This window comes from Bombina bombina, chromosome 6 (assembly GCF_027579735.1).
Source record: "Bombina bombina isolate aBomBom1 chromosome 6, aBomBom1.pri, whole genome shotgun sequence".
Taxonomy (NCBI): Eukaryota; Metazoa; Chordata; class Amphibia; order Anura; family Bombinatoridae; genus Bombina; species Bombina bombina.
The window spans coordinates 850,451,240-850,475,448 of record NC_069504.1 but is presented as its reverse complement, the minus strand read 5'-3'; the positions used below and the strand labels follow the sequence as shown (position 1 = coordinate 850,475,448).

Here is a 24,209-nt window from a genome sequence, read left to right as displayed (position 1 = left end):
AAACCATTTTTTTTTTCAAAATTAGCAATAGTTACATTGTAACACTGATATCTGTCAGGAATCCCTGAATAACCCTTCACGTGTATATATATATTTTTTAGTAGACAACCCAAAGTATTGATCTAGGCCCATTTTGGTATATTTCATGCCACCATTTCACCGCCAAATGCGATCAAATAAAAAAATTGTTAACTTTTACACTAACTTTAGGATGCTCAATTAAATTCTTTACAAACAGCTTGTGCAATTATGGCACAAATGGTTGTCCCTTTGTTCAGAAATAGCAGACATATATGGCTTTGGCAATGCTTTTTGGTAATAAGAAGGCAGCTAAATGCCGCTGCGTACCACACCACTTGTATTATGCCCAGCAGCGAAAGGGTTAATTAGGTAGCTTGTAGGGTTCATTTTAGCTTTAGTGTAGAGATCAGTCTCCTACCTGACACATCCATTCCCACCCCCTGATCCTTCCCTGACCCCTCTCAAACAGCTCTCTTCCCTCCCCCACCCCCCAATGGTCACCCCCATCTTAAGTACTGGCAGAAAGTCTGCCAGTATAAAAATAAAAAGTTTTTTTTATTATTATTTAATATTTTCTGCAGTGCAGGATCCCCCCTTACCACCCAACCTCCCTGAGTCTCCCTAAACAGCTCTCTAATCCTCCCCCCTCAACCTATTTGCCGCCATCTTAGGTACTGGCAGCTGTCTGCCAGTACCCAGTTTGCTCTAAATTATTGTAAATGTAAAAAAACAAAAAACTAAAAAAAAAGTAGTGTAGCTGCCCCCCCTCATTCGCATACCCCTTCTCCCTCCCAGATCCCTTTCCAGACACGGATCCCACATAGGATTCCCCCCTCTTAACCACTTACTGCCGTGCTGTAGCTTTGCGTAGTGGTCCCACCTGCTCCTGCCCCCTTCATGCCCCCCTTTCACATTTTCAGCTACTTGACAGCAAAGGGCTCCAATGCACATATATATGTCTATATATGTATACATATGTATTTAAGTGTTTATATGTCTGTAAATACATATATACACATATAAATACATATTTGCATACACACAAACATATATATGTATATATATATATATTGTATATACTGTATGTATATATATATGTATATATATATATATATACATACATACATATACATATTTAGATATGTATATGTATGTACTGCATCTCTATATTAAAGCCCTTTGCCTGCGACCTCATCTTTTGAGTCCTTATAACATTTTAATGCAATTGTTAAAAAATATTTTTTTTTTTGTTTATTGTTTTTTATTAAATTTTTCACATATTCAAGGATACAATCAATGGAAACATATTGCTTGTAATATTATCCATCCGTACAAAACATCAAAACAATAATAGAATAATATAATAAACTTTTTGGTCAATGCTTCCTATCTCTAGTAAGACATAAAATCCTCTATTTTGATTATAATATGTATTAATCTCTTCCTATATTCTGATGAGCAAGGGAACAGATCAGGGGTGGATGGAGGGCTCCCAAGCTTGCTTGCTTACATCAAGGGGGGACGGTAGAGGCTTTATATTGATCCCAATAAAATTGCATATTGTGGAAAAATTCCAGTTTCTGTTTTTTATAGAAGCCATACTTTTCCAAAAAGAATAACTCATCTGTTCTATTGATCCACATCTGTCTTGTGGGCTGTGTATTTAATTTCCACATTCTTGCTATAATAGATTTGGTGCTATTGAGAGCTATCTGAAAGACGGCTTGTCTTATTTTACAGAATTTTCCAGGTTTCTGATTAAATAATGCATGAGGTGCCTGCAATGTATAACCTGTACCAAACAGAAATTATCCCAGTTTTTCTAATTCTCTCCATATTGTTTTTAATTCTTTACAAGCCCACCAGATATGTATAATAGTGCCCATTTCCCCACATCCATGCCAACATAAACCATGGGAATTTGGGTAGATGGTTTTCAATCTGTGTGGGGTCAGATACCATCTTGTCAGACTCTTAAATTTAAGTTCTAAAATATTAGCTGACCCTGAATCTTTATGAGTACGGTAGAATATTTGTTTCCAGTGTTTGGGTTCCAAGTGTGTGGGCAGCTCCTGATGCCATCTATTAACATAAGTGGGCAGTGATGTATTCTTTAGTTTACTTAATATTTTTCTTGCTGTAGACAATGTACCTCTAAATGGTGTGGTGTTTAAACATAATTTTTCAAAATCAGTAAGTCGTCGTATGAAACACAAAAACAAGTAAATCGGCGCTAATATATCTCTAAAATATAAACACTAGTGTATAAGTTTTAGCAATATTCCTAGGATATAAAATTAAAAATTAAACAGTAAAAAATTAAACAGAAAAAAAAATAAAAATAAATAACCAATGTCATAGATTCAGATTAAAACATATGTTATCCAAACATTATATAACTAAACACACAAATTCACCAATATACTTTTCAAGAATGTTATAACTGTTACCCTATATATAGTCCAAGAGGTAAAAATAATTCAGCACAATCCGTAGATTATAGAAATGTCTGTTAACCAGCTGATGCAGCCTCCTTCAGCGGTATTTCCAGATCACCGCAATGCAAACAGGGCTAGTTCAGAAAGACATAGAGGAGAGGCGCAAAGCGTGTTAACACTTTAATCATAAAACGTAAATACAGTGACACATAAGCACTTACATATAAGATTTAAAACGTCCAGTGTGAGTCAACTAGTAACGCTGTTTTCCACCACGGGCTGTGTTCTACCCCCTCTCTTCAGTGAAGCAAGTTGTTATCGAGCCGACTAGCAGTTCAGCGTCTGACGTCACTGACAGGGAAACTCGAGCGTCCTCCAGCTGACAGCAGTTTACACAGTCCGGGTTGGGAAACTCACTCCCAGGGTTCACAAAAAGTCTATTACCCTACGCGTTTCGTCTGGAACCCGGCCAGACTTTCTCAAGGGATTTGAAAATTGAACAGCTGATCACTGCCATAATTAGACAGCACTATTTATACCACATAGTCTGTTTAAACAGTTAACCCATTCGTTACTTGTTATCATAATATAATTATAAACAGAAAATATACATAAAAAAATATATACACAAAAAATAGGCACAGTTAAAAGACATCCATATTAAAATGTCATAATACGCTAAAAATTACAATATAATATAATATTACAAATGAAATATATATATATATTTTTTAATTTAAAAATATAGAATCCATATTTAATAAGTTTATCTGATTAGTTTAATATATGCAAATTTCTAAAAATACACTAAAAATAATAAATCATTATAGTTAAAAGAATTGTTTTATTTTATTTTCCCTCAATTAAATAAAAAATCTATAAAACATCGATAAAAATGCCTACATATATGCTGCTAAATCTAAATCGACATTTAAACCATTTGGCTCTAGACTCTCTATTTTGTATATCCAATACGTCTCTTGTTGTCTCAAAGCTAGCAATCTATTATGTGTTGATGGCGCTAAGTCGTCGTATGAGGTCGTCCTTATATGGAGAGGTGTGTACTAAGTGTGTTAATTGGGCATATTTTAACCAATTTGTAAAGATTCCCCCTGCTATGTCTTGCAACTCAGCCCTCAGTTTCAGTTTGTTATTGTGAACTAATATGCAAAATGGTATTGAGTAACCAATCTCACCACCTCCACTATCTCCTATTTCTAGTCCTTTTTTAAATTCAGCGTTTGCGAAAACAGGGGACAGTGGGGATTTTATAGATGATAGTCCCGTGTAGTTCTTTAACATTGTATCCAAATTTTGAAATACCTGCCTCAATAAAGTTATTTTTTGTATGATTGGTGGTCTATATTTCTTAGCAATCCAGCATAGTGCGCCCACCTGTGGCACCTTTAAAAGCTGTGAGTCAAGGGAAACCCATGCTTTGGAATTAACCCCCGTATGCCACTCTAGGATTCTCTGCAAAGTTATTGCTTGATAATATAGTGTCATATTAGGTACACCGAGTCCCCCTTCATCTAAAGAACGATAAATAGTTGTTTTTGCTATCCTAGGTTTGTGTGGACCCCATATATAAGTATTTATACTGGCTTGCAATTTCTTAAGGAATGTGGGAGATAGGTAGATCGGGGCGGATTGAAATATATAAAGAACTCTGGGAAGTATATTCATTTTAATTGTCTGTATTCTACCCCACCACGATATTTTATTATTGGACCTTTTGTGTAAGTCAGTTTCAATATTTTTCAACAATTTTAAATAGTTTAGATCAAATAATTTTGAGTTTTGAGCAGAAATTTCAATTCCCAAGTACTTAATCGAATCGGGTTGTCTTTGGTATGCACATACAGTTCCCAAGTCGGTAAAGTCTTGTGGAGATAAACTGATATTAAGGATTTCTGATTTTTGGGTATTTATTAAAAAGTTAGAGTAATTACCAAATCTCTTAAATTCCTCCAAAAGGTAAGGTAGGGATGTTGAAGGAGGGGCCAGGGATATCAACACATCATCAGCGTACATATTCAATTTATATTCATTCTGCGCTATTTGGATTCCTTTGATGTGATTATTCTTTCTTATATGTGCTGCTAAAACTTCCATGGTAATGATAAATAAGGTGGGAGATAAAGGGCATCCCTGACCCTGACGCGTGCCATTGCGAATGGGAAAGGAAGAAGTCAAAATCCCATTAACTTTAACTTTGGCCGAGGGGTCTGTGTATAAACTAAGAATTCTTTTAAGCATTTTTTCTCTGAATCCCATACTCTGCATTACTTTTATTAAAAAATTCCAATTCAGCCTATCAAATGCTTTTTCAGCATCAGTAGAAATGAAAATTGACGGTATATTTTTTAACTTTGCATAATCTATTAATTGAAGAACCCTTATAGTGTTATCCCTGGTCTCTCTATTAGGGACAAATCCCGCTTGATCCACATGTATTATCTCAGGGAGAACCTTGTTTAGCCGGGAGGATAATATTTTGGAGTAAATCTTTAAGTCTGAATTAAGTAAGGAAATGGGTCTATAATTATTAGTTAACATTGTTAATTTATTGGGTTTGGGGATGACCGTAATATGGGATAGAAGAAATTCCTTAGAAAATTCCTCTTTTTCGTCTATAGAGTTAAATAAATTAGTAAGATGTGGGGTTAAAATTACTTTAAATATTTTATAATATTTATTACTAAACCCGTCTGGGCCGGGACTTTTACCTGCACGTAGGGAGTCTATCGCTTTCATTACTTCCATATGAGAAATAGGTGTTTCCAATTCTGTCCATTGGTCTGCGTCTAATGTGGGGAGATCTGCTTGGGCAATATGATGTGCCATATCTTCATGTCTCATAATACTTTCGGAAGGATTCTGCTATTGTCTCACTGTCCGATGTGTTGTGTTTCAGAAATGGCTATTTCTTTAATATGTTGATTTAGTGTTCTTTGCTTTAAAGTCCTAGCCAACCTAGTACCAGCTTTATTTCCTTCCGTAAAATACATCTTATTGAGATACAATGCTCTTTTATGAGCTTCCTCTTGTAAAAGGTTCCGTAAAGCTACTTTCGTCTCCCTCTGGTTTGAAACAGAAACGTCCGTTGGGTTTAGCTGAAGTAATCTATCTATGTCTTTTAATTTATTTAAAAGAGTTCTATATGTCTGCTGGTATGAGTGTTTAAGAGATGCTTGTAATTTAATAAATTCTCCTCTTATGACCGCTTTGTGAGCGTCCCATATGACTGTGGGGTTATGCTGCTCACTAGTGTTATGTGTAAAATACTCTTCCAAAGCTGATGACATTTTTTTAACTGTGTCGGGTTTATGAAACAACAATTCATCAAGGTGCCACAGGAATGGCGCAGCAGGAATTGATGACCAGATCAACTCCAAGGTAATCATGGAATGATCCGACCATGCATTGGGTAGGATTTCCGCTTTAGAGACCATCGGAAGGCTATTTTCATCCACCAATAAATAATCTATCCGGGAATAAACCTGTTGTGAGTGTGAGAAAAAGGTGTATTGTCTACGTCCGGGGTTTAAGATGCACCAAGCGTCTAGTAGAGTGAGGTCCCAGAGACATTTATCTAATTTTAAGGAGTCTCTTTTAGACCGTGCGCCTCTGTGATGTGAACTATCTAGAAGTGGGTCAAGTAATGTATTAAAGTCCCCTCCTAACAGAACCGTTCCTTTTTTATGTCTATAATCTTATTTATTACTTTTCTCAAAAAGGGGATCTGGTTCAGATTCGTACAGTAAATATTAGCTAATGTCACTGGTCTGTTATATAATATACCAACCAGTATGATATATCTACCTTCTTCATCAGTCTCCTTCTGAAGAAGCTGGAAAGGGATCTTTCTATGAAACTGGATTCCTACGCCTTTGCGTTTTGTGTCAGCAGAGCTAAAATACCCTGTGGGATATATACCTTAACTACATCTTGGTTGTTTGTGTTTGTCAAAATGAGTCTCTTGTATGTAGACTATATCTCCCCTATGACGTTGGTAAGTGCTATCAACCTTTTATTTGGGGAATTTAGACCTTTAATATTCTGCTAAAGAATCCTAATCTGACGTGACTCCATTGATAGAATTTCAGTGAGAACATGCATTGCTAACTTTCTGGGGAGTCTGGCTAATGTTTGTTATGACAATACAAAATGACAATTTCTTGCCACTTACCCAATCCGTATAAGGAGTTCTCTCCGTCCTGGGAAAGAGGATGAGAATAGTCTTAGGAGGAAGACGGGGAAAAGGAGAGATAACTAATTTGAGAGGAAGGTATCGCAATGACCTAATTAAAACAAACAAACAAATAAAAACACATAAAAGATAACAATAACATTTAACTGTGTGATCCAATCTAGTGACTCTTTGCTCGTTAACAGGATAGGAGCAAAAAAACACTAGTATCCCGCTGAATTCAGCAGCTCGGGATCTACAATCTACAACCTGTAGTAGAGGATTCATGTTTGTAACATGAATAACAACTTGCAATAAAATTAACTAACATGTTAATACTAACGGCAGCTAACTATATAAGTTTTCATCACATGTGATAAACTATCTAGGCATATACTTATAGTAAACAATTCGTGTTCTTTGAATTCTGACCACAACAGATATTACAGTCTATGGAACAGGACGTGACCTATTTCTCATCTAAATATATTCATAGTCCACTTGAGTATAACGATTTCAAGTGGCAGGCCCACTAGATGTACTGGAATGGACCTTGTCTTCAGGGCCTCTTTGTCTTTTTCTGTTAACCTTGGTCCAAGGTTGTCTTTGCCCTTTGGAGCCAGTGGGGTTGTACGGGTTGTCCTTCTCTTCTCTTGTCAGAGAGGGTAAAGATGGTTGTGCTATGCCCAGTTTAGCACAGAAATCTTCAATATCTTCAGGGCCATGATAAACAAATATTTGGTTTTCTTTATCTACTCGAAGGCAGAAGGGGAACCCCCATCTATATTTAATACCCAGGTCCTGGAGGTGTAGAGTAAGGTATCTTGTCTTCAGGGCCTCTTTATCTTTTTCTGTTAACCTTGGTCCAAGGTTGTCTTTGCCCTTTGGAGCCAGTGGGGTTGTACGGGTTGTCCTTCTCTTCTCTAGTCAGAGAGGGTAAAGATGGTTGTGCTATGCCCAGTTTAGCACAGAAATCTTCAATATCGTCAGGGCCATGATAAACAAATATTTGGTTTTCTTTCTCTACTCGAAGGCAGAAGGGGAACCCCCATCTATATTTAATACCCAGGTCCTGGAGGTGTAGAGTAAGGTATCTTGTTTCTCTTCTCTTTATTAGTGTTTGTGGACACAGGTCTGGATATACTTGTAGATTACTATCTTAAAATTGCGGCTGTTTTAATTTTCTGGCTGCGATTAACACTTTTTCTTTATCATCAAATTGGTGAAATCTAAAGATCACATCACGTAGGGGAGCTCCTTCTCTCGGTTGTTGTGAAGGGCTCTGTGTGCCCTGTCCAACTGAATGTCCTGGTCTGTAGGGGTATTTAGGAGATACCTAAAAATTATTTGCAGATATGGCGCAAGTTGTATTTGAGGTATATTTTCTGGGATTCCCTGTATTCTCAGGTTCTGTCTGTGCCCTCGATTATCAAGGTCTTCAGTATGGTCCTGTAGATGATTAATAATAGAATCCTGGGATTTGAGTTGTTCAACCAGGAGTTCAGAGTCTGTAGTTAAGGATTCAGTGGTATCTTCCAGCTGTTCTACTCTTTGTCCCAACTGTGCAATGTCAGACTTCACTTCTGCTAAACCATCTTTGATGAGCTGACTCACGTGTTGTATTAACTGTGAAAAGTCCTCTTTTGAAGGGAGCTGTTTGAGATCTGCTCTGGTTATGGATGTTGTGGAGTCCTCAGCGTTATCACAATGTTTTGTGGTTGAAGCTTGTGAAGACAAAGGGGTCTCTGCTGTATCAGTATCAAGAGCTTTAAAATAAGCATTCATTTTGGCTATTTTGTCTGTCTTCCCAGATTTCTTAGTAGCCATGATAGGGCAGTTTTCCCAGTACAGTGTAAGACTGTATATATCAAACAAGTCCCAAATTCAAATGTCCCAAATTCAATACTGCTTCTGGTATTTAAAACTCCCTCTTTTAGATTTATATGGTCGTGTCCTTATTTATACAGTGTCAATCAATCAGCCTCAGAATATTGTCTGGTATTCCATAATATATACTATTAATGAAGATATTGGCAGCCTGTGAGAAGTAGGCAATGGATCCTATTATCACATTTCTAAACTGTATTAAGACTCATTAACCCCACATTTTAGGTGACAGAGGTTACAACTCTGATTTTCCAAACTTCTTCTCTTACAATCATAGGCAATTTTACATCCTGTGGGACTCTGCCTTTATCACCAAGCTCTGTGCAGTTTATTGTAAGTTCATATGTTATATGCACTATGTCAGGTAAGTCTCACCCCACACTTCAGTGCCTTAGTTCATTTATGGTTAGGGACACGCTTACCCTGCAGCCGCTGTGTATCTTCCGTGCAGGCCCAAATTTACATCTGTGGCGCACTTTCAGCTTGCGCTCTGCTCCGGACCATTACTGCCTCCAAATTTCACTCGGCAGCCTCCAAAGTCACCCACTCAGTCTCCGGACACCGAGCAAGGACCTCTGACTTCTGTAGGTAGTTTAGTGATCACTTAGCTGGCGTATAGTATATTTTTTGGCCAGTTGTTTAACGGAGCTCTGGTCTCATGCGGCCATACTCGAGGCTCGCTAGCTCCACCCCCTAAAAAATAATTTTTATTAGACAGTGTTAACATAAGTGTATCTGTAATTTTCAATGAATTTTTTTTTAAAATAATAATTTTTATTGAGGTTGAAATTGCCGTATATACAGCCACTGTAAGACACATAGTAGCAATTAACAAGGTCATTGTTATACATAGCTTTACAAGATGAATGGTTAAATGGCATGTGTTATAATACAAGTTGGCAATTAAATATAACAGTAGGAAAGAATATTCAACCTCAGTTTTTCTTTATACGAGAATGTAAGTATCGCCTTCCTGGATCTTGATAAAAAATAGAATATAAACTCCCATAATTATAAACATTGGCCACTCTCGGACCACCGGAAATATAACTCAAACAATAGAAGGGAGGGTTTAGGGAAGGAACAGAATTATATATGGAAGTAAGTATCCCCTTCTAAGATATTGTCAAAATATGGAGTATAAACTCCCCTAAATATAGACATTGGCCACTCTTGGACCAAAGACATGAATCAAACAGTAGAGAGGAGGGTTTAGGGAAGAAACAAAAAGGGTCACTCTTGGAACTTAATGGCACATTTGAAAGAAGCAACAACTTTAACTTCCTCCTGGGACACTAGAAGTCACTTTTGGACCTACCTACACGTATATAATAACAAGGAGGAAAACTGGTATGTAAATTGGTATATTAAGAACCATCCGTATTATCTTTTTTCAATGGGACTTCCATTGCGCAGGTATTACAAGATTTTTTTTTAGGCCAAAAAGTGAGCGGTACAGCCTAGATTCGTAATGCATTCTAAAGTCAGTAGTTATGAGTTTTACACTACAAAACTGTAGCATAAAACTCATAACTAAAGTGCTAAAAAGTACACTAACACCCATAAACTACCTATTAACCCCTAAACCGAGGCCCTTCCACATCACAAACACTAAAATAAAATTATTAAAACCTAATCTGCCGCTCCCGACTTGCCGCCACTAGAATAAACATATTAACCCCTAAACCGCCGGCTCGCAAACACTAGTTAAATATTATTAACCCCTAATCTGCCGCCCCTAACATCGCCGCCACCTACCTACATTTATTAACCCCTAATCTGCAGTCCCTGACGTCGCCGCCAATATATTAAATTTATTAACCCCTAAACCTAAGTCTAACCATAACCCTAACACCCCCTAACCTAAATATAATTAAAATAAATCTAAATAAAACCTACTATCATTACCTAAATTATTCCTATTTAAATCTAAATACTTACCTATAAAATAAACCCTAAGCTAGCTACAATATAACTAATAGTTACATTGTATCTAGCTTAGGGTTTATTTTTATTTTACAGGCAAGTTTGTATTTATTTTAACTAGGTAGAATAGTTACTAAATAGTTATTAACTATTTACTAACTACCTAGCTAAAATAAATACAAATTTACCTGTAAAATAAAACTTAACCTTAGTTACACTAACACCTAACCTTACAGTACAAATAAATAAATTACCTAAATTAAATACAATTAACAAAATTAAATACAAATACCTAAATTACAAAAACAAACACTAAATTACACAAAATAAAAAACAAATTACAAGATATTTAAACTAATTACACCTAATCTAATAGCCCTATCAAAATAACCCCCCCCCAAATAAAAAAAACCCTAGCCTAAACTAAACTACCAATAGCCCTTAAAAGAGCCTTTTGCGGGGCATTACCCCAAAGAAATCCGCTCTTTTACCTGTAAAAAAAAATACAAACAACCCCCAACAGTAAAACCCACCACCCACACAACCAACCCCCCCAATAAAAGCCTAACTAAAAAAACCTAAGCTCCCCATTGCCCTGCAAATGGCATTTGGATGGGCATAGCTCTATTGCTGCCCAAACCCCAATCTAAAACTAAAACCCACCCAATAAACCCTTAAAAAAACCTAACACTAACCCCCGAAGATCCACTTTCAGATTTGAAGAGCCGACATCCATCGTCAACGAAGCCGGGAGAAGTCCTCAACAAGGCCGGGACAAGTCCTCAACGAAGTCGGGAGAAGTCTTCATCCAAGCCGGGAGAAGTGGTCCTCCAGACCACCAGCTGATCCAACCAGCCAATAGGATTGAGCTCGCATTCTATTGGCTGATTGGAACATTTTTTCAACCTTTTTTTCAACATTTTTCAACCTTAATTCCGATTGGCTGATAGAATTCTATCAGCCAATTGGAATCTAAGGGACGCCATCTTGGATGATGTCATTTAAAGGAACCTTCATTCGTCGGGAGTCGTCGGAAGAAGAGGATGCTCCGCGCCGGATGTCTTGAAGATGGACCCGCTCCACGCCGGATTGATGAAGATAGAAGATGCCATCTGGATGAAGACTTCTTCCTGTCTGGAGGACCACTTCTCCCGGCTTGGATGAAGACTTCTCCCGGCTTCGTTGAGGACTTCTCCCGGCTTCGTTGAGGACTTCTCCTGGCTTCATTGACGATGGATGTTGGCTCTTCAAAACTGTAAGTGGATCTTCGGGGGTTAGTGTTAGGTTTTTTTTAAGGGTTTATTGGTGGGTTTTAGTTTTAGATTAGGGGTTGGGCAGCAATAGAGCTTAATGCCCTTTTAAGGGCAATGCCCATCCAAATGCCCTTTTCAGGGCAATGGGGAGCTTAGGTTTTCTTAGTTAGGGTTTTATTTGGAGGGTTAGTTGTGTGGGTGGTGGGTTTTACTGTTGGGGGTTGTTTGTATTTTTTTTACAGGTAAAAGAGCTGATTTCTTTGGGGTAATGCCCCGCAAGTTTAGTTGGTAGTTTAGTTTAGGCTAGGGATTTTTTATTTTGGGGGGGCTTTTTTTTATTTTGATAGGGCTATTAGATTAGGTGTGATTAGTTTAAATATCTTGTAATTTGTTTTTTATTTTGTGTAATTTAGTGGTTTTTTTTGTAATTTAGGTATTTGTATGTAATTTTGTTTTATTGTATTTAATTTAGGTAATTTATTTAATTGTACTGTAAGGTTAGGTGTTAGTGTAACTAAGGTTAGGTTTTATTTTACGTAAATTTGTATTTATTTTAGCTAGGTAGTTAGTAAATAGTTAATAACTATTTAGTAACTATTCTACCTAGTTAAAATAAATACAAACTTGTAAAATAAAAATAAACCCTAAGCTAGATACAATGTAACTAGAAAATCACCTAGAAAATATCTATACTCACGATTCCTTTAGCTGTAAACAGTGCCCTCACTTCACCTCTTATTACACTATGAGTCCAGTAATCCATATCCTTAGTCTGCTTGTCTTCAGTAAACTGTTTGCGGGCTTTCGTGTGCATCATCTTTAGAAGAGGCTTCCTTCTGGGATGACAGCCATGCAGACCAATTTGATGCAGTGTGCGGCGTATGGTCTGAGCACTGACAGGTGACAGGTGGACCCCCCCACCCCTTCAACCTCTGCAGCAATGCTCATATGTCTATTTCCCAAAGACAATCTCTGGATATGAAGCTGAGCATGTGCACTCAACTTCTTTGGTCGACCATGGCGAGGCCTGTTCTGAGTGTAACCTGTCCTGTGAAACTGATGTATGGTCTTACCCACCGTGCTGCAGCTCAGTTTCAGGGTCTTGGCAATCTTCTTATAGCCTAGGCCATCTTTATGTAAAGCAACAATTCTTTTTTTTAGATCCTCAGAGAGATCTTTGCCATGAGGTGCCATGTTGAACTTCCATTGACCAGTATGAGAGAGTGTGAGAACGATAACACCAAATTTAACACACCTTCTACCCATTCACACCTGAGACCTTGTAACACTAACGAGTCACATGACACTGAGTAGGGAAAATGGCTAATTGGGCCTAATTTGGACATTTCCACTTAGGGGTGTACTCACTTTTGTTGCCAACGGTTTAGACATTAATGGCTGTGTGTTGCATTATTTTGAGGGGACAGCAAATTTACACTGTTATACAGGCTGTACACTCACTACTTTACATTGTAGTAAAGTGTAATTTCTTCAGTGTTGTCACATGAAAATATATAATAATATATTTACAAAAATGTTAGGGGTGTACTCACTTTTGTGAGATACTGTATATATATATATCCTTAGTGTAATTCCCAAACAATTTCCTGTTTCTAGGGTTATCAAGGGAAGATTTTTAAGGGTCATATTTCTATTAGGGAACTTAGTAATTATAATTCAATATTTTCAGTATGATATTAATTAATATTTCGGGAAATTTAATAATATTACATTTTATATTTTGTTGTATATGCCACACTTTCCAGTCATTTTTACCTCATACACATATACTGTATGTAAATAGAATTCAGTAGTAATTAGTTCATTTTATATATATATATATATATATATATATATATATATATATATATATATATATATATATATATATATATATATATATATATCATTATTATTATTGCTTATTAAAAAATACAAATATCTTATTTAATCATGGCACATTTTTGTATTAATGTTTAAGAGTATGGACTCAAATCTATGATTATAGTCATAGGACAATTTATTTAGTAAGCCTCAGTCATCTCAGAGATTTCTGAAATAAAAGAAAATGTTGTTGGTCAAACATTTTTAAATTCACCAATACAGTTATTTATATAATATAGTAGACACTCACCTAATGCAGTATATGGCATTAGACATATCTCCCAGACCCATATATATATATATACATATACAAAAGAGGCCAAATTGGGTTATCAAAAAGTCAAGTTTACTGAAACAACAAAAAAGAATAAATCACAAGAAAAGATTTTTCTGTTTAAATGGAATACCTCTGTTAAATTATCTCAATCCATACTGGCAAAGTTAAATTACTGCAAAGCCACTTGCAAAGCACATATTAATTATTAATTGTGAATTCTGATTGTTTTCAAATGCATTTTAATTTGAAGATTTCTCCAACAAAAATTACAAGACATTTTTCATTGACTCTTCCAATGAACTGGAATAGAGTCCAGTTAATGTAAATATTGCAGATGCTGTAGGATTTCAAAGCAAATTGAAACACAATTTTCGAGTAGATCTCCAATACTTTTAAGTTCACTTCTATATTCAAATGTATTTTGTTCTCTTGCAGCTAGATTATGAGATCTAACCCCAGGAAATCTACTCACGGTTCCTGAAGTCTGGACATCCATCTTCATCCAGGCGGCGAGAAGTCTTCATCCAGGCGGTACCTTCTGTTGTGATTCTGGTGGAGCAGAGCTGTGGAGGCGCGGAGCATCTTCACCGGCGGCACGGACATCCAGCATGGAGGATCCTCTTCATAAGGTCACCACCGTACACTGAATGAAGCTTGAATACAAGGTACCCGTTTATAAATGGGGTACCTTACATTCCTAGCTCCGCACCTCCACAGCTCCGCACCACCGGGATGAAGATAGAAGAAGATGCCGCCTAGATGAAGATGGATGTCCGGACTTCAGGAACCGTGAGTAGATTTCCTGGGGTTAGTGTTAAGTTTTTTTGTGTGTTTTTTTGGGGTGTTTTTTTTTTTAGATTAGGGATGGGCAGAAAAAGAGCTTAATGCCCTTTTAAGGGCAATGCCCATACAAATGCCCTGTTTAGGGACAATGGGTATTTTAGGATTTTTTTAGACTTAGGTTTTTTATTTTGGGGGGTTGGTCTGGTGGGGGTTTTGTACTTTAAGGAGGGACTTTGTAAATTTTTTTATGTAAAAGATCTGTTTAACTTAGGGCAATGCCCTACAAAAGGTCATTTTAAGGGTTATTGGTAGTTTATTGTTAGGTTAGGGGGTGTTTTTATTTTGGGGGGCTTTTTTGTTTTTATTGGGGTATTAGATTAGGTGTAACTTTTATTATTTTGGATAATTTATTTTTGTAATCTTACGCCTAGATTTAGAGTTTTGCGTTAGAAGGGGTGCGTTAGCTACGCGTGTTTTTTTTTCCCCCGCACCTTTTAAACAACGCTGGTATTTAGAGTTCTCTGAAGGGCTGCGTTAGGCTCCAAAAAGGCATATTTACCGCCACTTCAACCCTCAATACCAGCGTTGCTTACGGACGCGGCCAGCTTCAAAAATGTGCTCGTGCACGATTCCCCCATAGGAAACAAAGGAACAGTTTGAGCAAAAAAAAAACCTAACACCTGCAAAAAAGCAGCGTTCAGCTCCTAACGCAGCCCCATTGTTTCCTATGGGGAAACACTTCCTAAGTCTGCACCTAACACCCTAACATGTACCCCGAGTCTAAACACCCCTAACCTTACACTTATTAACCCCTAATCTGCCGCCCCCGCTATCGCTGACACCTGCATTACACTTTTAACCCCTAATCTGCCGCTCCGTACACCTCTGCAACCTACATTATAGCTATGTACCGCTAATCTGCTGCCCCTAACAACGCCGACACCTATATTATATTTATTAACCCCTAATCTGCCCCCCCCAACGTTGCCATTACCTACCTACACTTATTAACTCCTAATCTGCCGACCGGACCTCACCGCCACAATAATAAATGTATAAACCCCTAAACCGCCTGACTCCCGCCTCAGAAACCCTATAATAAATAGTATTAACCCCTAATCTGCCCTCCCTAACATTGCTGACACCTAACTTCAAGTATTAACCCCTAATCTGCCGAACGGACCTCACCGCTACTATAATAAATGTATTAACCCCTAAAACTAAGTCTTACCCTAACCCTAACAACCCCCTAAATTAAATATAATTTAAATCTAACGAAATAAAATAAATCTTATTAAATAAATTATTACTATTTAAAGCTAAATACTTACCTGTAAAATAAACCCTAATATAGCTACAATTTAAATAATAATTACATTGTAGCTATTTTAGGATTAATATTTATTTTACAGGCAACTTTGTATTTATTTTAACCAGGTACAATAGCTATTAAATAGTTAATAACTATTTAATAGCTACCTAGTTAAAATAATTACAAAATTACCAGTAAAATAAATCCTAACCTAAGTTACAATTAAACCTAACACTACACTATCAATAAATTAATTAAATAAACTACCTACAATTATCTACAATTAAATCAACTAAACTAAATTACAAAAACAAACAAACACTAAATTACAAAAAAAAAAAACACTAAATTACAAAAAATAAAAAAAGATTACAAGAATTTTAAACTAATTACACCTACTCTAAGCCCCCTAAAAAAATAACAAATCCCCCCAAAATAAAAAAATGCCCTACCCTATTCTAAAATAAAAAGTTTACAGCTCTTTTACCTTTTGCGGGGCATGCCCCAAAGAAAACAGCTCTTTAGCCTGTAAAAAAACATACAATAACCCCCCCAACATTACAACCCACCACCCACATACCCCTAATCTAACCCAAACCCCCCTTAAAAAAACTAACACTAAGCCCCTGAAGATCTCCCTACCTTATCTTCACCACGCCGGGTATCACCGATCCATCCAGAAGAGGCTCCGAAGTCTTCATCCTATCCGGCAAGAAGAGGTCCAGAAGAGGCTCCGAAGTCTTCATCCTATCCGGCAGGAAGAGGACATCCGGACTGGCAAACATCTTCATCCAAGCGGCATCTTCTATCTTCATCCATCCGACGAGGAGCGGCTCCATCTTCAAGACCTCCGGCGTGAAACATCCTCTTCTCCCAACGACTAGACGACGAATGAAGGTTCCTTTAAGGGACTTCATCCAAGATGGCGTCCCTCGAATTCCGATTGGCTGATAGGATTCTATCAGCCAATCGGAATTAAGGTAGGAAAAATCTGATTGGCTGATTGAATCAGCCAATCAGATTCAAGTTCAATCCGATTGGCTGATTGGATCAGCCAATCAGATTGAGCTCGCATTCTATTGGCTGATCGGAACAGCCAATAGAATGCGAGCTCAATCTGATTGGCTGATTGGATCAGCAAATCCGATTGAACTTGAATCTGATTGGCTGATTCAATCAGCCAATCAGATTTTTCCTACCTTAATTCCGATTGGCTGATAGAATCCTATCAGCCAATCGGAATTCGAGGGACGCCATCTTGAGAGACGTCCCTTAAAGGAACCTTCATTCGTCGTCTAGTCATCGGGAGAAGAGGATGTTCCACGCCGGAGGTCTTGAAGATGGAGCCGCTCCTCGTCGGATGGATGAAGATAGAAGATGCTGCTTGGATGAAGATGTTTGCCGGTCCGGATGTCCTCTTCTTGCCAGATAGGATGAAAACTTCGGAGCCTCTTCTGGACATCTTCTTGCCGGATAGGATGAAGACTTCGGAGCCTCTTCTGGACGGATCGTTGATACCCGGCGTGGTGAAGATAAGGTAGGGAGATCTTCAGGGGCTTAGTGTTAGGTTTTTTTAAGGGGGGTGTGGGTTAGATTAGGGGTATGTGGGTGGTGGGTTGTAATGTTGGGGGGGGGGTATTGTATGTTTTTTTACAGGCAAAAGAGCTGTTTTCTTTGGGGCATGCCCCGCAAAAGGCCCTTTTAAGGGCTGGTAAGGTAAAAGAGCTGTAAACTTTTTATTTTAGAATAGGGTAGGGCATTTTTTTTATTTTGGGGGGCTTTGTTATTTTTTTAGGGGGCTTAGAGTAGGTGTAATTAGTTTAAAATTCTTGTAATCTTTTTTTATTTTTTGTAATTTAGTGGGTTTTTTTTGTAATTTAGTGGGTTTTTTTTGTAATTTAGTTTAGTTGATTTAATTGTAGATAATTGTAGGTAGTTTATTTAATTAATTTATTGATAGTGTAGTGTTAGGTTTAATTGCAACTTAGGTTAGGATTTTTTTTACTGGTAATTTTGTAATTATTTTAACTAGGTAGCTATTAAATAGTTATTAACTATTTAATAGCTATTGTACCTGGTTAAAATAAATACAAAGTTGCCTGTAAAATAAATATTAATCCTAAAATAGCTACAATGTAATTATTATTTATATTGTAGCTATATTACGGCTAGATTTAGAGTTGGGCGGTAGCCGTCAAAACCAGCGTTAGAGGCTCCTTACGCTGGTTTTTACCGCCCGCTGGTATTTGGAGTCAGTCAGGAAAGGGTCTAACGCTCACTTTGCAGCTGCGACTTTTCCATACCGCAGATCCCCCTACGCCATTTGCGTATCCTATCTTTTCAATGGGATCTTCCTAACGCCGGTATTTAGAGTCTTGGCTGAAGTGAGCGTTAGAAATCTAACGACAAGACTCCAGCCGCAGAAAAAAGTCAGTAGTTAAGAGCTTTCTGGGCTAACGCCGATTAATAAAGCTCTTAACTACTGTGCTCTAAAGTACACTAACACCCATAAACTACCTATGTACCCCTAACATCGCCGACCCCTATATTATATTTATTAACCCCTAATCTGCCACCCCCGCTATCGCTGACACCTGCATATTTTTTTTAACCCCTAATCTGCCGCTCCGCACACTGCCGCAACCTACATTATCCCTATGTACCCCTAATCTGCTGCCCCTAACACAGCCGACCCCTATATTATATTTATTAACCCCTAATCTGCCGCCCCCAACGTCGCCTCCACCTACTTACAATAATTAACCCCTAATCTGCCGACCGGATCTCACCGCTACTATAATAAATGTATTAACCCCTAAAGCTAAGTCTAGCCCTAACACTGACACCCCCCTAAGTTAAATATAATTTTAATCTAACGAAATAAATTAACTCTTATTAAATAAATTAATCCAATTTAAAGCTAAATACTTACCTGTAAAATAAACCCTAATATAGCTACAATATAAATTATAATTATATTATTATATATTATGAGCTTGCATTCTATTGGCTGTTCCGATCAGCCAATAGAATGCGAGCTCAATCTGATTGGCTGATCGGATCAGCCAATCGGATTGAACTTGATTCTGATTGGCTGATTCCATCAGCCAATCAGAATTTTCCTACCTTAATTCTGATTGGCTGATAGAATCCTATCAGCCAATCGGAATTCGAGGGACGCCATCTTGGATGACGTCCCTTAAAGGAACCGTCATTCGTCGGGAAGTCGTTGGTGAAGAAAGAAGATTGAAGATGCCGCTTGATAGAAGACTTCAATCGGATCATGGACCTATTCAGCTCCCGCTTGGATGAAGACTTCAGCCGGATCATGGACATCTTCAGCCCCCCGCTTGGGCTTGGATCAAGACATCGGAGCCAGGACGGATCGGTGTGATACCCGGCGAGGTGAAGATAAGGTAGGAAGATCTTCAGGGGCTTAGTGTTAGGTTTATTTAAGGGGGGTTTGGGTTAGATTAGGGGTATGTGGGTTGTAATGTTGGTGGGGGGGGTATTGTATGTGTTTTTTTTACAGGCAAAAGAGCTGAATTCTTTGGGGCATGCCCCGCAAATGGCCCTTTTCAGGGCTGGTAAGGTAAAAGAGCTTTGAACTTTTTTAATTTAGAATAGGGTAGGGCATTTTTTTATTTTGGGGGGCTTTGTTATTTTATTAGGGGGCTTAGAGTAGGTGTAATTAGTTTAAAATTGTTGTAATTTTTTTCTAATGTTTGTAAATATTTTTTTATTTTTTGTAACTTAGTTCTTTTTTATTTTTTGTACTTTAGTTAGTTTATTTAATTGTATTTATTTGTAGGTATTGTATTTAATTAATTTATTGATAGTGTAGTGTTATGTTTAATTGTAGATAATTGTAGGTATTGTATTTAATTAATTTATTGATAGTGTAGTGTTAGGTTTAATTGTAACTTAGGTTAGGATTTATTTTACTGGTAATTTTGTAATTATTTTAACTAGGTAACTATTAAATAGTTATTAACTATTTAATAGCTATTGTACCTGGTTAAAATAAATACAAAGTTACCTGTAAAATAAATATTAATCCTAAAATAGCTACAATATAATTATAATTTATATTGTAGCTATATTAGGGTTTATTTTACAGGTAAGTATTTAGCTTTAAATAGGAATAATTTATTTAATAAGAGTTAATTTATTTTGTTAGATTTAAATTATATTATATTTAAATTAGGGGGGTGTTAGGGTTAGAGTTAGACTTAGCTTTAGGGGTTAATACATTTATTATAGTAGCGGAGAGATCCGGTCGGCAGATTAGGGGTTAATTATTGTAGGTAGGTGGAGGCGACGTTGTGGGGGGCAGATTAGGGGTTAATAAATATAATATAGGGGTCGGCGGTGTTAGGGGCAGCAGATTAGGGGTACATAGGTATAATGTAGGTTGCGGCGGTGTGCGGAGCGGCAGTTTAGGGGTTAATAATAATATGCAGGTGTCAGCGATAGCGGGGGCGGCAGATTAGGGGTTAATAAATATAACATAGTGGTCGGCGATGTTAGGGGCAGCAGATTAGGGGTACATAGGGATAACGTAGCTGGCGGCGGTGTACGGAGCGCAGATTAGGGGTTAATAATAATATGCAGGGGTCAGCGATAGCGGGGGCGGTAGATTAGGGGTTAATAAGTGTAAGGTTAGGGGTGTTTAGACTCGGGGTTCATGTTAGGGTGTTAGGTGCAGACTTAGGAAGTGTTTCCCCATAGGAAACAATGTAGCTGCGTTAGGAGCTGAACGCTGCTTTTTTGCAGGTGTTTTTTCAGCTCAAACAGCCCCATTGTTTTCTATGGGGGAATCGTGCACAAGCACGTTTTTTAAGCTGGCCGCGTCCGTAAGCAACGCTGGTATTTAGAGTTGCAGTGGCGGTAAATATGCTCTACGCTCCCTTTTTGGAGCCTAACGCAGCCCTTCTGTGAACTCTAAATACCAGCGGTATTTAAAAGGTGCGGGAGAAAAAAAGCCAGCGTAGCTAACGCACCCCTTTGGCCGCAGAACTCTAAATCTAGCCGTTAGGGTTTATTTTACAGGTAAGTATTTAGCTTTAAATAGGAATAATTTATTTAATAATATTTATTTTATTTCGTTAGATTTGAATTATATTTAACTTAGGGGGGTGTTAGGGTTAGGGTTAGACTTAGCTTTAGGGGTTAATACATTTATTATAGTAGCGGTGAGGTCCGGTCGGCAGATTAGGGGTTAATACTATTTATTATAGGGTTTTTGAGGCGGGAGTGAGTCGGTTTAGGGGTTAATACATTTATTATAGTGGCGGCAAGGTCCGGTCAGCAGATTAGGGGTTAAAAAGTGTAGGTAAGGTAGCGGCGACGTTGGGGGGGGCAGATTAGGGGTTAATAAATATTATGTAGGTGTCGGCGATGTTAGGGGCAGCAGATTAGGGGTACATAGGGATAAAGTAGGTTGCGGCGGTGTGCGGTAGGCAGAATAGGGGTTAAAAAATTTAATTATAGTGGCAGCGATGTGAGGGGACCTCGGTTTAGGGGTACATAGGTAGTTTATGGGTGTTAGTGTACTTTAGATCACAGTAGTTAAGAGCTTTATGAACCGGCGTTAGTCCATAAAGCTCTTAACTCCTGACTTTTTTCTGCGGCTGGAGTTTTGTCGTTAGAGTTCTAACGCTCACTTCAGCCAAGACTCTAAATACCAGCGTTAGAAAGATCCCATTGAAAATACAGGATACGCAATTGACGTAAGGGGATCTGCGGTATGGAAAAGTCACGGCTGGAAAGTGAGCGCTAGACCCTTTCCTGACTGACTCTAAATACCAGCGGGCGGCCAAAACCAGCGTTAGGACCCCCTAACGCTGGTTTGGACGGCTAACGCAGAACTCTAAATCTAGGCGTTAGTGGTGTTTTGTTTTTTTCCGTAATTTTAGCATTTTTATTTTTTGCTAATGATAGATTTTTTTAATCTTTTCGTAGTATTAGGTTTATTTAAATTACCAATTTAGGTTTTTTATTTTTTCGTAGTGTTAGGTTTTTTTAATCATGAAATTTAGGATTTGTAATTGGTAGTTTTTTATTTTATTAGAATAGTATTGTTAGGTTAATTTATAGTTTAATCTTAGTTGTTTTTTATTTCACAGGTAAGTTTTTATTTATTTTAAGATAGTTATATTGTAACTTTTAATTTAAAATTAGGGGTGTTAGGCTTAGAAAGTTAATAGATTAATTTAGTGTTTCGCGATGTGGGGGGTTTAGGGGTTAATAGGTTTAGTTTATTAGTTACCATGTGGGGGCTGGCGGTTTAGGGGTTAATAGGTTTAGTTTATTAGTTGCGATGTGGGGGGCTGGAGATTTAGGGGTTAATAATGTATTATAGTTTTGGCAATGTGGGGGGCTGGCGGTTTAGGGGTTACTAGATTTATTTAGTGTTGGCGCTGTGGGGGTTGGCGGTTTAGGGGTTAATAGGTTTAATATAGAATTTGCGATGCGGGAGGGTGGTGGTTAAGTGGTTAATAGGTAGTTTATGGGTGTTAGTGTACTTTGTAACATTTTAGTTATGAGTTTTGTGAAACATTTTTGTTTCACAAAATCCATAACTACTGGTCTCAGATCGCTGTATGGATCACAGCGCAAGCATTTTAGCCACACCGCACAACCTGTAATACGGCACTATGGAAAATCCTGCACTCAAACGTCATTTGTAATATGTGTTACCTACCATTCCACGCGCAATGGCCAATTTTTCAAAGGTATAGCCAGACTGCACCATAACGCAAAGCTTGCAATCTAGCCCTTGGTTTCCTTTGTTGAAAAAGAATAAGCACATATCCTACACTACTGGGAGAGAGCTGGTGATTGGTGGCTACACCAGATTTCAGCTAGCTGTAGTGTATTGCTACACTGGAACTGATTTTAACTATCTGTTTAATCACTTTGCAGGGCTTAAACACAGTTATATACCAGCAATAGCACAATAATAAAATGCACTAACATATTAGAGTGTTTTCTTTTTGCACGTTTATATCCCTTTAATTTTTATGATTCTGTACTCAGCTCTTCCCAATTTATGACAATCCTAACATTTCACGGGATGGTTTGGAGGTATGCTTGAGCATAGGTTAAATATGGGTGCATAAGATATTTTCTTATAAACTGATGTTTGATCTATGTGCAAAAATATTTTACTAATGTATTTTTTTGTGTTGTTTATTAGCTCTGAAGAGGATTGACATGCATGTTAACTACCAGTCTGGTCCTCTGGTGGCAACTGATCCTGAGTTCGGAATATATATGGAATGGCGGGCCCATGGGTTACCCCTGCGGACCTCCAAAACCATGTTATCTGACTTGCATTATGAAGCAGCACATATTGCTGGAATTGGGGGAGGACCAAACACAGTGGTGGTTTTGACTATCTGGGCGCACTTCACCACCTTTCCTGTTACATACTACATACGGAGGATAGCTGCAATACATCAAGCAATTGCTTCTCTTCTTTTCCGTAGCCCTCAGACTACTGTGTTGATTAAGTCGGCCAACACCGGCTACAAATCTATATATGGCAGTGACTGGCTGTCCCTTCAGCTTGATACCATACTTAGGGCTTCCTTCAAGGGAATGGCTGTTACTGTGCTGGATGTCTGGGATATGACATCATGTCACTACCTGCCAGATATGATTCACCCAGGACAGCCAGTAATCAGAAATGAGATAGATCTAATGTTGTCCTATATCTGTCACATATGAGAGGAGAAATTAAAAAAATATTTAATACTTTAAATATTAAAGATCTAATTATGCAATCCATGGCTAGAACAACTGTTCATTCATTAATGGTTATTAAAACCCAGCTGGGGTTCTAAACCATAACATTTGAAGATGACAAATGTTGACTACAGCCTATATATCAGGGGTGCAGGGTGTATAGGTGTGGGACCTCATATTCTACTAATTTATACCTATTTTATTTTTTAAGTCCCCCTTATTTATCACTCTCCTTATTCAGACATATTGGACATGCAAAAGGCACACAATTACAGTCACGGCAGCCAACACCTTTAAGGTTTGGAGGTTCTACATTCCCCAACAAGTCCTAGAAATGCTACTGCCAAGGCCTGTTACCTAATTAAAATAGATGTATGGGCAGTTGAATTATCCTTGGTGGTTTAACACATGTACTGAAGACGATCAATTGATTAAAAATATAAATTTTGTTTTATTCTATTTTGTTCTTTGTGTTTTAAATATT

The 24,209-nt window shown here is 37.7% G+C and overlaps 1 protein-coding gene across 1 annotated transcript in view; it reads left to right on the top strand.

Annotated features, from left to right (window-relative positions):
- LOC128664665 (NXPE family member 3-like) overlaps window positions 1–23,707 on the top strand; it is a 50,747-nt gene extending 27,040 nt beyond the window's left edge. Inside the window, exon 7 of the mRNA XM_053719475.1 lies at window positions 23,175–23,707. Coding sequence (XP_053575450.1) covers window positions 23,175–23,707 — 533 coding nt within the window. The remainder of the gene's footprint in view (window positions 1–23,174) is intronic.
- The last annotated feature ends 502 nt before the right edge of the window (window positions 23,708–24,209 follow it).